Source organism: Limulus polyphemus, unplaced genomic scaffold (genome assembly GCF_000517525.1).
Source record: "Limulus polyphemus unplaced genomic scaffold, Limulus_polyphemus-2.1.2 Scaffold321, whole genome shotgun sequence".
Classification (NCBI taxonomy): domain Eukaryota; kingdom Metazoa; phylum Arthropoda; class Merostomata; order Xiphosura; family Limulidae; genus Limulus; species Limulus polyphemus.
Window position 1 is genome coordinate 74,442 of NW_013665931.1, and position 15,385 is coordinate 89,826.

General features: G+C 35.2%; 1 protein-coding gene across 10 annotated transcripts in view; it reads right to left on the reverse strand.

The window, feature by feature from the left end:
* LOC106457358 (NGFI-A-binding protein 1-like) overlaps positions 1 to 15,385 on the reverse strand; it is a 165,520-nt gene that overhangs the window by 68,972 nt on the left and 81,163 nt on the right. For all 10 annotated transcript variants that reach the window (XM_022383250.1, XM_022383256.1, XM_013916770.2 and 7 more), the window contains 2 exons: positions 11,158 to 11,259; positions 3,810 to 3,947 (listed from right to left, as the gene is read on the reverse strand). In XM_022383250.1, the coding sequence (XP_022238958.1) occupies positions 3,810 to 3,947; positions 11,158 to 11,259 (240 nt within the window). The remainder of the gene's footprint in view (positions 1 to 3,809; positions 3,948 to 11,157; positions 11,260 to 15,385) is intronic.

The window sequence follows — 15,385 nt, forward strand, 5'->3', positions numbered from 1 at the left end:
TATATATATATATATATATATATTATTCACACCTTCGGTGTATAGGGCGCAAGCAGATTTTGACATCAAAGTTTGGTGTAAAAAAAAGTGCGTCTTATACACTGAAAAATACGGTATATTTCTCGAGCATAGAACTTCATACTTGTAATTACTCAGATAAAATACATACTATCTATATGACCTCAATTTACATTCCTGATAATACATCATCATTATCAGTTTGTCCTACGAAAAACAACTCAAAAGTATGACAGAATTCCACATCTATACGTTCTTTAATGTTATAGACGATATTGATAGTGTAATTAATCCACAGAAAAGTAGAACTGTCTAACATAATGGAGATCAATAGAGAAGATATACTGTATATGCAAGTTCAATGTGTATAGCCTGTGTTCAGGAAAGCTTTTGCTGTATATGGATTTGGTTTAATAATGCATGATGCTTCAGGTCACGTCTGGTGGTAGCCATATCACGCACAAATATCAATACTGCCTCGAGTGCATAGTTAAGAATTTACATCGTCACAGATACATCGTGGCAAAGGCCAACATTTAAAGACGTTGTGTGAACAGGAAAAGAAAAACTATATTGTTAGTTTGTACTGTCTACCATGAAATATTGTTTGGTAGCCGACTTTATGGGAGCCTTCAAAAATACCTGACAAGATTACCGATTTGTAGAGTAAGAACGAATTATTGTTGGACAAGACGTTCTTGTTGTTTTCCGTTTTTCTTTGGCTGTACAAGAAAAGTACAGAAAGCCAGAATTTATTTATAACTTCTAAAAAAAAAAAAAAAAGACCGACACAAAATCTGTTTCGCGTAATATTTCCTCGTTCGGCGAAGTTTCTATTCTTTCTGGTGGGAATGCGTATCAATATATAGCTCTACATTCATTACCTCGCCATTTCCGTTGTGCGTGCGAAGATTTAAACTCGATTTTACTGGCTGACAATTTTTTCAAATATCAAAGATATATATCTATAACAAATTCTAGCTAGGACTGAACATGAATATTGAAAGCATTTAGAGTTACAGTTTACTTAACACACACTAGTATAACATTTATACATACACAGATAGTTAGATGTAATTTTGTAGAGAAGAAAAAAACAAAACAAAAGAAGGCCGTATACGATTGAACCATTTGGCACGTGAACGGAACATTTAAAAAGGTTTGTCGGTAACTTCTTTCTTTGCATATTAACATTTCTGGGACCATTACTGTGGATAAATCTTGTGATACAGATAATACGTGTCCATACACATACTAACACACGGCCGTGGCAAGGGCGGGGTATCAAAGGACAGAAAATGAGTTGAGTTTTGGGCGCTCCTTCCCCTCCCAGTACCACTTCTATATTTCCAAGTATAAAAAGGCAACACCAAACGATTTCCTTCAATCTGTACATAACAACTGCCTTGATACAGTATACCAAACCTAGAAATTTCTGTAAGAAGTTATCTTACACTTCCCGTGACAAATGCTCCTTGTGAACGTCATTTCAACAAGCTGAAGCTTGTATTTACACTTCCCGTGACAGTTGCTCCTTGCGAACGTCGTTTCAACAAGCTGAAGCTTGTATTTACACTTCCCGTGATAGTTGCTCCTTGCGGACGTCGTTTCAATAAGCTGAAGGTTGTATTTACACTTCCCGTGACAGATGCTCCTTGCGGACGTCGTTTCAACAAGCTGAAGCTTGTATTTACACTTCCCGTGATAGTTGCTCCTTGAGGACGTCGTTTCAACAAGCTGAAGGTTGTATTTACACTTCCCGTGACAAATGCTCCTTGTGAACGTCATTTCAACAAGCTGAAGCTTGTATTTACACTTCCCGTGACAGTTGCTCCTTGCGAACGTCGTTTCAACAAGCTGAAGGTTGTATTTACACTTCCCGTGACAGATGCTCCTTGCGGACGTCGTTTCAATAAGCTGAAGGTTGTATTTACACTTCCCGTGATAATTGCTCCTTGAGAACGTCGTTTCAACAAACTGAAGCTTGTATTTACACTTCCCGTGATAGTTGCTCCTTGAGAAAGTCGTTTCATGCTGAAGCTTGTCTTTACCTCAGATCTTTTATGAGTCAGGAACGCCTGTCTGATCTAGCAATTCTGTAAATTGAGCAAGATATACCCAATTATGTGAACCCTGACGAAATTATTGACAAGTCTGCTGGGTTAAAAGGTCAGGAATGTTCAATTCTAACCTGTACATCACGTTGCGATGTTTTAAGATGTATTTTCTTATCTATATTTAAACAATCTACGCATGTATCAAATCATTTATACAATCTACATATGTATTAAATCATTTATACAATCTACACATGTATCAAATCATTTATACAATCTACTCATGTATTAAATCATTCATACAATCTACGCATGTATTAAATCATTTATACAATCTACTCGTGTATTAAATCATTTATACAATCTACTCATGTATTAAATCATTTATACAATCTACTCATGTATTAAATCATTTATACAATCTACTCAGTAGATTGTATAAATGATTTAATACATATGCATAGATTGTATAAATGATTTAATACATGATTGTATAAATGATTTAATACATGCATAGATTGTATAAATGATTTAATACTACATGCGTAGATTGTATAAATGATTTAATACATGAGTAGATTGTATAAATGATTTAATACACGAGTAGTAGATTGTATAAATGATTTAATACATGAGTAGATTGTATAAATGATTTAATACATGCATAGATTGTATGAATGATTTAATGCATGTATTAAATCATTTATACAATCTATGCATGTATTAAATCATTTATACAATCTACTCATGTATTAAATCATTTATACAATCTATGCATGTATTAAATCATTTATACAATCTACACATGTATTAAATCATTTATACAATCTATGCATGTATTAAATCATTTATACAATCTATGCATGTATTAAATCATTTATACAATCTACTCATGTATTAAATCAAAGCTGAGCATTATAAATCGTCATCCCAATATAATTTTTGCAAATTATCAAACAAGTTTTCCATTTTTGAATTTCCATAAGGTTTTTTTTTTGGAAATGACACAGTGGGAATATTATTCAATTATCCTACCGTTCATGTTACCAACACAAAACAACTAATGTTCTAATAGATTATTGTCTACGATGGTAACACATTTAAATTAACAACACAAAACTGTTATTGTGGTAGAGTACGGTCTAAGAAAGATATCAAGTTGCTTTACCTCTAATCTCTGGTATCGTTGAAAATAAAATGTCCATTAGACGGCAGACAATTAAAAATTAAAGAAGAAATACAACTTTCCTGATATATAAAGCCTACTTTAAGAGTTATGGAAATTGTACGCTAATAATATATGTTTTGTCGTCAACACACAATTATTCCCTTGTAAGCAGTCCACTTATGGCCTAAAAATGTAAACATTTGATAGGGATGTCCTAGTCTCTTATTCAAATTATTAACAGCTGAAGTTCGATGATAATTAACTAAAAATTTTAAAACTGGTCAGAGATGAGATCAAAGCAAACATGGCTGACTAAACTAAAACTGAACATAATCATGTAGCCATGGCAACAGCTTCCACCATAACGTTGCACGGTGTATAAAGGGAAAAGCAAAAGCACATAATTAATTTAAAACAATCAGGATGCCACGCTTAAATTTTAAACGGATATAAAGCATTCAGTACTTTCAAGAACGAATTACATATCATAACATCATCGTGCTGAACAAAGGGGATAATTAAAACCATGGCACTTAGGGAAGAGAGAGTGCTCTCGATCTACCTACCAGGATTGTTTACCCACTCTTGTAGTGCTTTCTGGAGACGTCGCACGTGAAGAGGCTTACTAGCCATCCCAACCAGGGCCATAATCTCCAGGAATTCCTCTTCGCCTGCTTCACAGAGCTGCTGTACGTCATCTCCACCTGGAGTATAAACACAAAATTAACTCTCTCTCCTAGATAAATGTACTAGTTTGGTATACAAGTATGCTAATTATGCGTCACATAAGGAGGACGACTTCAATGTTACTGAGAAATTGATGTTTCTGAAAACCGTAAATGTACTTGATATCAAAAATCTAAGGGACATGAGAAATTCCCCTATCAAATAGTTTAATACATTATGTGTTATTAGGTATTGATCAAAAGTTTGTAATATTATAACCACTTCCCGCGCACCCCGCTCTTAAAAAAAAAAGAAAGCCAAGAGCAGTATCGTTTAGCATGGTGGATTGGTAGATCTAAATGTTCAAGCCGAGAAATGTTGCTGAACATGCTTCGTGGTTTATAACTGTGACATTCAATCCCGATAATCGGTTAACAGTGGTTGCACAGATTGGGGATGTTGATAAATGGTTGCCTTCCTTCTTAAACACGTGCTGCAAGAAGTGTATTGTTGGGGTTGAAAATTGTTTATAATCTAATATCGACGAAAAACTATTCGAGGGCTATCTGTGCTAGCCCTCTCTAACTGATAAACTATAGACAGCAGAACCCATCGCCCATTCTTTCCTGACCAAAAAGTGGGATTTGACTGTCCCACTTGTAAAGAACCTCCGACCCTAAATTGAAGTAACGAGAAATCAGTTCATACTGTTATGTTCGATTATGTAATGTGATGATGTTGTTGTATAGAGTGCGATGTTATATTAATACTCTATGTCTAATATTATTTTGATACGTATTACTTTATCTTATTCCGTTGTTTTTTTGTAATTTGTATTTTTGATTTCTGGGTAAATAAATTTAGTATGGTCTCCTCTGATTCGGCGTTTTTGGTCTTCCTGTTGGTAGGAGGCGGACGTGTGGCTGTTTGGGTTGGTGCTGAGCCGTGAACTCGTGCGTCAGCCGGTAAGAGACCGGAAAGAAAGACTTGGGTGAAGAGGAACCATAAACTTTGACCGTCAAAAGGGAAACCCTGAATACTTACCAAGGAAAGAAAAAGGTGAAGGGTGAGATCTCTGTGTATGTGATAATGGTTTGGTTTGTTTTGAATTTCGCGCAAAGCTACAAGAGGGCTATCTACGATAGTCGTCCCTAATTTTGAAGTGATTGTCTAGAAGGAAGGCAGCTAGTCAACACCACTCACCGCCAACTCTTGGGCTACTCTTTTACCAACGAATAGTGGGATTGACCGTACATTATAACGCTCCCACGGCTAAAAGGGCGAGCATGTTTGGTGGAACAGGGATTCGAACCCGTGACCTACATATTGCGAATCAAGCGCCCTAACCACCTGACCATGCCGGGCCAGTATGGTAATGGAATGCGAATGATGGACCCGCAGATTCACAGTCATTAACCCCTGGGCCACGCACGACCACGGAGTGAAAATACCAAATACCCCTTAGACGGTATACGTATCTATATGTATGTATTCGGGTTTGTGTTTTATATTCGTATTAAGTAAAAATATACATTCTAATTGTTGAAATGTTTTGACCATTATGTTTGTAATTAAGCACAAAGCTACACAATGGGCTATCTGTGCTCTGCCCACCACGGGTATCGAAACCCGGATTCTAGCGTTGTAAGTCTGCAGACATACCGCTGTGCCACTGGGGGGCAGACCATTATGTAGAGTGGACATGAGTATGGGCCATTTTCAGGGCATATTTATATATACTTATATCAGAACTCAATACATTTTTCTCGATTAAGGGCGTTATCATAATCTTAAAAGCCGAGTGTCGATTACGCTCGATTTCTTTACACGAGTCCACTTTCACTTTTTCTTCTATAATACTTCCTTCCTCTTTTGATTGCCTGTCCCCATTTTGGTTGAATTCAATCGCTAACATAGGCGAAAATAGCTCCTAAATTTCGGAACTTTTTCTGCTTTATAAAAACTTGTCAAAGAGGGAGTTTTTATTCCAAGGATTTATTTTTCACCGAGTGAATTTAATTTGTTGTTTGTTAACGACAATTGTATTATTGCAATGGTTCTCTTTAACCACATTTCTTGTAAATACTCAATCATCGTTCAAAAACTTCTCTTTAGATTAGAAAATAACTGTAATCAACGAATACTGGGACAAGGATCGATGGTGGGAAGAGACACTCTTTAGATAAAGTAGATATTGTTCATGATAAACTTTGGTTCACCGAATCTAGAAGGCCCTTTAGTTTTCTTATGTCTGTTTCGGGCGGCAAAGTTGTAAATGAATATTGGGGGATTCAAATGTGGTAAACTTTGTTTGCACCTCATTTTTGACGAGCTTTTATACTAGTTACTCCATAAACGGTAACGACTACTGTTTCGTAGCATCTCAAGAAAAACGGGAACCACTGATGTATTACAGGAGCCGGTTGATACTTCACTAATGCATTCATAGCTTATTATATTACACTGCTGGATATCAAAGGGATCGTCTCATTTACAATATTTCTAGTCAAGAGATGGCAATGCAAAACGAGAACAATATGTTTACAGCTTAAAACATCAGGACAATTCTTTGCGAGACGCAGTATTTTCCGATTCGTTTCAGGCGGCTTTAGAGAGCAATTTATAGGACACACAACTCAAATGCTGGTTAATATGTACAAATATGATTCTCAATTAGAACAATAAAAATGAAAGATAAAACCATTCGGAAGATTTAACGCTCTCTTTCAAATATTATACTGAAGATGAAGGAGAACACTGTCATCTCAAGACTGAACATATACAAAAGATATGTTAAAAATTAGTGATATCATTTACGTGGAAAATACGCTCAAGAGCGGGGAAGCACGTGCTTCACACACGATAAAAACATTCTTATTTCTTAAAAGATGTTTGAAAACATCGCGACTTTGTTACTACGAGGTTCTTAACCTGTTTCACGAAGTTAAGGAAAAAATGAGCAAAATAGGATCATTACGTTAACGGAATTTAAAACAAACAAAAACAACACCGAGTTGACATATTTACTTTTGGACACTTTATATTCAAAGTACCAAATACGTGAACGCGAATCACGTGTTTACGAACCTCCAGTCTTGCAGGACACTCTGATCATCGTGAACGCCAATCCAAGGGTTATTTTAATTAATTCAAGTTTTTTTTTTTGTTTTACTGAATTTGAAATCATTTTTATTAACACGCATGACCAAGTGGTTATTTCTTGCTCTGTTATACAATAATATTTACTGAACTGCACGTTATGTATTCTTCGTGGCAATGATACGAGTGGAAACACTTACTATACACTGTCATATGATTAACATTATTTTATTACGTGTAATGTCCGAGTGAAATGCCAATTCCTCCAAAAATGATTCGCATGTTCTGAAGGAAACGCAGTAATTAGATACTGCTGCCCATTTATGTATTTATAATTACTTCATTGCGTGTGCGCAAGATGGCCAAGCTACTACTAAAGTTGTCCTAAATGTCAGAGGTTAAGGTAACAGGGAACCCAACACAGTTTCTGGCTTTAATTCAAGTATTTTCAACCAAATTGTATACAAGAGACCCCTGAAACTCCTTTACAACAGTCAATTAACTTTATATATGGTCCTAATAGAAGTGTTTACTATTACTTCTACATACGTTTGAACTACTATCATTCTTGGTCAAGCGTTAATGGTAGCAATATAAAACAAAACCACGCTGTCTTAATTCAAAAGGAATGTACATTTCTTTGTAGTAAACATACACAGTCTTGAAGCAACTATTTGATACCACATCTGTAACGATAATGATTATACAATTGGTACTTTACGTAAGTATAACATGGGAATTTGGTTATTAAGCACAAAGTTACACAATAGGTTATCTTTTCTCTGCCCACCACGGGTATCGAAACCGGTTTCTAGCGTTGTAAGTCCGCAGGCATTCCGCCCCTAAGCAATATGATGCTAGTAACCCCTTCTTCAGATTTATACGTGAGATATAGTTTGTTGAGGTTTAATCAGTACAACAAAAATGCTCCCCCCTCATCCCGTGGCTCAACTTATAGCGATAAAATTCAGGGTTCTGTCCCTGCGGTGAGCAGAGAATAAATATCAACTTCATACTCGACAACAAATAATCAAAAAAGTTAAAGGCGAATGATGGAAAAAGGAAAGCAATAGTTGGATTTATCCTAATGATCCATAGACAGAATTTTCTTCAACTTTCCAAGCAATGTTGCTGTAATTCTAAATTTAAGTTAGAGGAGAATGTTAAGTACAACTTTAATTCATAAAAAAAAGCAACCTAGACACATTTGAAGTAATACAAAAAAATTATTGTTAACCCAACTGAATCTCCATTCCTAAATGTACTTGAATATCCTGTTGTTTCTACAGGCATACAAAAAAATTATTGTTAACCCAACTGAATCTCCATTCCTAAATGTACTTGAATATCCTGTTGTTTCTACGGGCATACAAAAAATTATTGTTAACCCAACTAAATCTCCATTCCTAAATGTACTTGAATATCCTGTTGTTTCTACGGGCATACAAAAAAATGTTTCTGAAATCTAAATAAAGCTACACAAGGGCTATATGCACTAGTCGTCCTTAATTTTGAACTGATGGACCGCAAAGAAGATATCTAGCCAACAACACCCACTTTCCAACTCTTTGGCTACTCTAAAAGAACAGTGCGATTTAACAGTCACTTTCAAAACGCACTTGATGCCCCACAGTGCAGAGCACGAACCATGGACCTTCAGATTCGATTCATAGTCCCGAACGCTAACCACTAGGTCACACCCAGCCCTGGGAAACAAAATGTCCCGAGAGAAAGTATTTTAATTAAGATTAACTTTATGGTGCCATAGCATTGATAAGACTATTGAGGCTACTTCAGTCCTAGTAATTAATTTATTATTTCATCGCGATTTCTTTTTTTTTTGATTGAATAATAAAAGTGTACAATTTCATCCAGTTGGACTGTTATGGATAAACCAAGAAAGTCTAGATCTGAAAGTCTTCCCTGATTATTTTACTCGTGTTTTTAGGTTTTAAGTTGACCCACAGACATAACTCTACTAGTTGTGAATATTTCATGCATTGAACAAGTGGGCCTTATAAGTTATGCTTCTTGTCATACATCCAGCATCATACAATCGTTAGAGGAATGAATAATTCATATCCTTAGGTCGTGAGCTTTGTGCTCATAAGAAACTTCCATGTTTCCGTGTAAAGCACTTTGAAGAGCAGCACAGTAGTATGAAAAGAGGTAAACACCAAGGGCGTCGTGTCTCTTCACACCTACACGTGGTGCCATCTATCAGCAGCTTGGTACACTTATATTCTTTGAGAATCATAACGCGTGGAGTATTAATAAACAATAAACGGGTAAACTCAACCTTTTGATTTTAATTTTACTTTTTACAAGCTTTAAGCTACTATGCGATAGTCGTCTTCTGGTAAAACATATAGTGAGAATTTAAATTTTAAATGTGTATTGGATACTGCTAATCTATTGTTAAACATTTTGGCCCTAATATTACAGTATTTACTTTACACAAACGAATATTTGAATTTTTATCGATAAAGATACAACGATCTGAGCGTTACTTCCGATAGTTTAAATTAAACTGTGCATCCTTAACCATGAATTTATAATCAATGCTTTTTTTTCACATCTACTTCCACACCAAGTATTGTCTTTAATTTTCGTGTATAAAAATATAAGAAACTGTATAAATAATTTTTCAACTTAAGTCATTTAGTTACTTAAAAACAATAATATAAAGTATATAACGATCTGTCAATTTCTATATCAGTAACATATAAGTGTGTGTCCAAATACTGTACCACAATAGCCAGTTCAAATCCATAACATTTATTTAACTGTTGAGCTTAAAAATATTGTTCTCAAAGAAGACTGAAATGACGTTCCATAACATGTTGTTTTGATGGGTAACAGAGAAGTGTAAGCATGGTAGTTTTGGCTTTAATGGGCTGCTCTTTTAATTAACTAAGATACAATAATTGTCTCGAAGCAGCATAAATTTTGACGAAAGTACAAGAAACAAAGATGATACCTACCGAAGAGGCCATAGCGAAAACGTGTATAACGTTAATAATATTACTTTGTGAAAAGAATCCTTCTTTAACAGTATCTACTTTATCTCAAACTTTTATATAAATCACACAAGACTCGTCTGTTGTATAAGCGATTTTTTTGGCCAACGGTTAAAAAAGAAAAGAAGATAAACGTGTATATCCTATAGTTTCGTCAACCAATAGCTAATACTTCAACCAGCTACACATATCTAACATAATGGGCACTGGCGTCACGAACTGTGACGTCAGTAACGTTTTTTTTTGTTGTTGTTGTTGTCGTTGTTAGCTGAAATTGCTTTATAAATCATTGTTGATAAGATTCTTTTAGCCTGTAGATTGAGAACACAGTTCTTTGAAAACTAAAAAAAAAAGAAAAATAAAGCTTAGGAAAGAATTGTGTAAGTATCTAGATTAACCCGCACGGAAATCTGTGACAAAGTATTGCGACTTTTAAGACTTTTTGTTCTCTCTCTCTCTCCTGTAAGATTGAAAAAAAATTCGCTGTTGACACAACGTGTTGTGCGAAATTAATTTCATTAGGAGTACATAATTATTTGGAAAATTATATGGAAGGAACGTGACCGAAATATAAATAATCATTTTACCGATTTCTTCTAAGCTTACAAAGGCCTTGCAGGCCTGGTAGTTAGGGCGTTCGACTCCAAATTAGTGGGTCCGAATCCCCTGACGAACATGTTCGCCCTTCCAGCCGTAAAGGTGTTATAATATGTCGGTCAATCCCATCATTCGGTGGTAAAGATTATACAAAGAGTTTGCGACTAGTGGTGTTGACTAGCTGCCTTCTCTTTAGTTTATCACTAGCGTTTATAGCCCTGGAGTAGCTTTGCGCGAAACTCAGGAAACGAAGAGCTTAATTTCCACCAAACATTTTTTTTTAACCAGCACGCGATTTATGGTACGGATAAGCGAAATTCTTACTAGTTAGACTGTATATGTTATGCATGTGAGTGTATGTGTACTTGTTATGGATATACAACTCATTTAACTAGATCAACATCACATCCAGTCTGATTGCTCAACCTAGTGATTTTAGGCTTCTTATCAACAAACACTTATATGCCAGTTATGTTTTAAAGTTGACAATAACTACTAAAAACACTACTCAAATACAGTTCCATAGACTTACCTTGACAAATAAAGGTGTCGTAATAAGACAGCAAGTTGGCCCGTTGTAAAACTCTATACAGCTGGAGTTCTGACTCGTTAGAGGGCTGAGACGTCATGGCGACTGTGTACAAAATAATGTTATTCAAAATTAAGTTCATCGGTAATTTCATAACCATCTACTACTTATCATATCCAAAACTATTCGGTAGGATGTTTATATATAAATATGCAATTGTTAAACCAATTATATTAGTAATGGATCGTGTTTTCTTCTTTTAACAACGAATAGAACTCTCCAGTTTGCATTACAAACTTTAAAGTCGCATAACACTATATTTTACTAAATGCAAATATGAAGAAAATCATGACTATGTATATGCTTATTTTAGGGGGCACATAAAGTACTTCTATGAGAAAACTTTAGTCATCATGATAAGACTGCCCCAAAACGGGAATCTGTTCTGGCGTTTGTAGTCTCAAAGCTTGAAAGTTGACTGTAATAGACTAGCACGTACTAGGCTTACAGTTATCACAAGTAAACCTAGTGGGTAACAACATCCATACATACGTTCCTATGTATTATTTACTGAAGTCAGTTATATTATAGAAATGAAGTTATTTATTGACTATGTAAAATGTGTTTATTAAGTTTTCCTTCAACCCAAACACTATTAATGGAATTTCGTTAAACAGGTGTGACAATGTTCATTAACACGTTCGCTGCCGCATAATATATGCATAATTAAACATTCAAGAGGTGCCAAGGAGCAGTCACAGTGTCCCAAATTCGCAGGCCACAAAAGAAATTTGGCGTTGAAACATAATTTGCCTGTGACCCACCGGTGGCAGCAAACGTGATAAAAAACAAAAAACAATGAACCATACTAGCACGCTTAGAAATGGCTTTGGAAACGATAGTGTTCTACGCTGTTTTGTCAAAAGCAAGACTAATAAACAATCAAATTATATATTTGCACATGTTTAAGCGGGCGTGCATATCTTCTCAAGTACAGAGCATTGTTAGACACACGCCAAGTAATTGTCACGTTTGTATTTAACCTGAGACCAACCAGTTAATCAGCGCTTTATTACTTTCTTAGATACTCTGAAGGGCTACGTGTTGTTATTGGTTAACAATGACTGAAGGTTTATTTCATTTACGTGTTTGCAGACTGAAAATGGGTGTCTGGTCTCCAGTGCTGTTTACCAGCTTTCATGTAACATCTGCCATTGGAGAAAGCGAAAGAACCCCACACACAAGGTTAGGAGAACATACTGACTCTCTTTATAAACAACAATATGAAAGAAACGCAGATGATAGTTTAACTAATTATAGACAAACAACACCTGATATCCACCATTCTCTGTACAAATCCTCACCAAGTACACTGACAGAAAATTAAAAGCTCTTCTCATCGAACAACTACGACCACAGATGAATATGGACAAATGATGGAGTCTATAATTATTTTATTTTTTTCGCCCTATCTTTTTGTTATTTCAATCTGTAACTTAGATCGAACTTTTGTTTACTACAGGTAGCAGTTAATTATAACAATACAACAAGCTTTACTACTTATTATGTCAAAAGCACGTTATAGAAATAGACGTAAAAGATTCGATTGAATTTATTATTAAGCACAAAGCTACATAAATGGCTATCTGTGCTCTGCCCACCACGGGTATCGAAACCCGGTTTCTAGCGGTATAAGTCCGCAGACATGCCGCTGTGCCACTGGGGGGCGTTTATTAGTTAAACCAATTGAAGCCTTGTACTGTCAGTTACGGTTTGTGCTTTAGGGGAACGCTCATCAAGAAGCTTCAGCGGTGACTAACAAATGTTCTAAAAACTTGTTTATATTATATTAACGTCTAATAGATGCTCCAAAATCTTGTTCATGTTTTAGAAGCGTTTAATACATATCCTAAAAACTTATGTTTTAGCAGTTTACAAACGTTTCTAAAATTTGTTTAGGTTATATCAGTGTCTAACATATATTTTAAAACCTTGTTCTTATTTTAACAGTGTAACAGATACTCTAAAAACTTGTTTGTTTGGTAGTGTTTAACAGCAATTCTGAAAAATTATTTTAGCGCCGTAAGATATATTCAAAAAACTTGTTTTTTTTGTTGTTGTTTTAGCAGTCCAACAGATATTCTGAAGATTTGAATTTTTATTTTAACAGTTTATTTGTAGATGGTCTAAAAACTTGAATTTTTGTATAACCAATGTATAACAGATACTTTACAAACGTTTTTTAGTGTGATACAGTGCGTTCTCTCAGCCTAAAAACTCGTGTTTTGAGTTTAATTTTTATATCTTATATAACCTGCACGCTTATGTTTTATTTCACAATACATTCCATGCTTTTGGTTTAACACCTTTTTCTTTAGGCATTTAATTGATCTATCATTTGATTTATTACTGTCTTTCAGCTATCTTAAAAGGTCGGTGTCTATGGATGAGTAACATATTTCACGTGTTAAATACACCTCATGACTTTTACTTAGCTTGGCAGACATCGAACATGCCCCATTGTCCAACTTTGTGTTTAAACAAACAAATTTTATCTCGATTGTCTTTAACAACGTACTTAAAATAAATCTATCATTATCGGGAAGAGCTGGAGAACACTTAATTTTGGGTTAAGTCTAATCTTCACAGCTCAAACATAACCCACACGTGTAATAAAACAGGTCAATCTCACGCTTCAATTCAAAACATGTCTGTAATTATACTGCTAAAAGAAACACAAATCATGCAGAGTTCTCTTCCAAAGCATTTTTTTCACTATTTTCCGGGAAACTAATCATGTTGTAACATTTTCCAAACTTAAGTCACTTATCATAAACTTTCACATTAAAACTGGTAACTTTCATATTTTCGATACTATCACTCTATAGCAAGATATTAGCTCCATCAAATACAAAGTTAAGCAGCAAGTTATGAAGTCCATTAAATACAGAGTTAAGCAGCAAGTTATGAAGTCCATCAAATACAGAGTTAAGCAGCAAGTTATGAAGTCCATTAAATACAGAGATAACTCTTCATGCTTCTTTCATGTAAAAAAACAACAACAACGCCTTCGGTTGTTTCGCTGAAAACCTCCTTTGACTAAAATTATAATATATATATATATTATTTCTTTTTTATCTGCACACATACACACACGTAGGTATATCTTCGAAAAAGGTTTGTTTGTTTGTTTGTTAAGCACAAAACTACACGAATTTCAGACAAGAGCTATTATGTTCACGGCACACTCCAGTTTAATGTTACCAAAAATGTTACGTTTGTTTTGTTATTAAGAACAAAGCTACACAATGGGCTATCTGTGCTCTATCAACAGCAAGTATTGAAACCCGATTTTTAGCGTAATAATCCTCCGGGCTTAATGCTGAGCCACCAGGTGCTTCCAAAAAAGAACTAAAATGGATTATTCGAAAACAAAAAGAGCGCTACTTATTCAGGAAATTTTCAAATATTATAACTGACAGATAAGTTCAGAATACATAAACGTTTCTTATTCATTTAACGTTGATTATTAAAAAAATATATTTATTTTTTATGCAAGACTCACTTGAATATTTGTAAAAACAATATGCGAGTCTGAGCCTGATGGCGTGTCTAGCGGTTAGCGTGCTAAAATACGTATCGGTGAGTCCAAGGTTCGAACCGCGATATGCCACTGAACATGTTCAGTTAATTATCTTACTTGGGTAAAACGGAAGTTTGAAATGCAAAGTGAGAAGAAAAAAAAAACACAAAAACTTGGATCATTTCTCCTGCAGAGGAAATGAAAGACAGAAACTAAAATTTGAATTATGAATCTGAACGGCGCCTTATGCTCTCGTAGCCTAAATGGCTTGACCCCTAGGGCTCAGGTATAACCGTCCCTAATTTTGAACTAATTGCCAGAGAGAAGGCAATCAGTCACAGTACCCGCCAACAAAGGGTTTTGGTAGAATTCTTTGGACCGAATTATGCAGAACTAACTGTCACTTTTGTAAAGTGCACACACCTGAAAGTTCGGAGCGTGTTAAACAGTATCAGGACTCGAACATAGGGCTCTTCGATCTGTAGCCCGAACGTTAACTATTACACCAATCCCGAGATAAAGTATAAGAAATGAGTGAATTTACATAAAATATATATACAACAGTACCGGTGTAACACTATACATATATATATACAACAGTACCGGTGCAACACTAGACATATATATACAACAGTACCGGTGCAACAC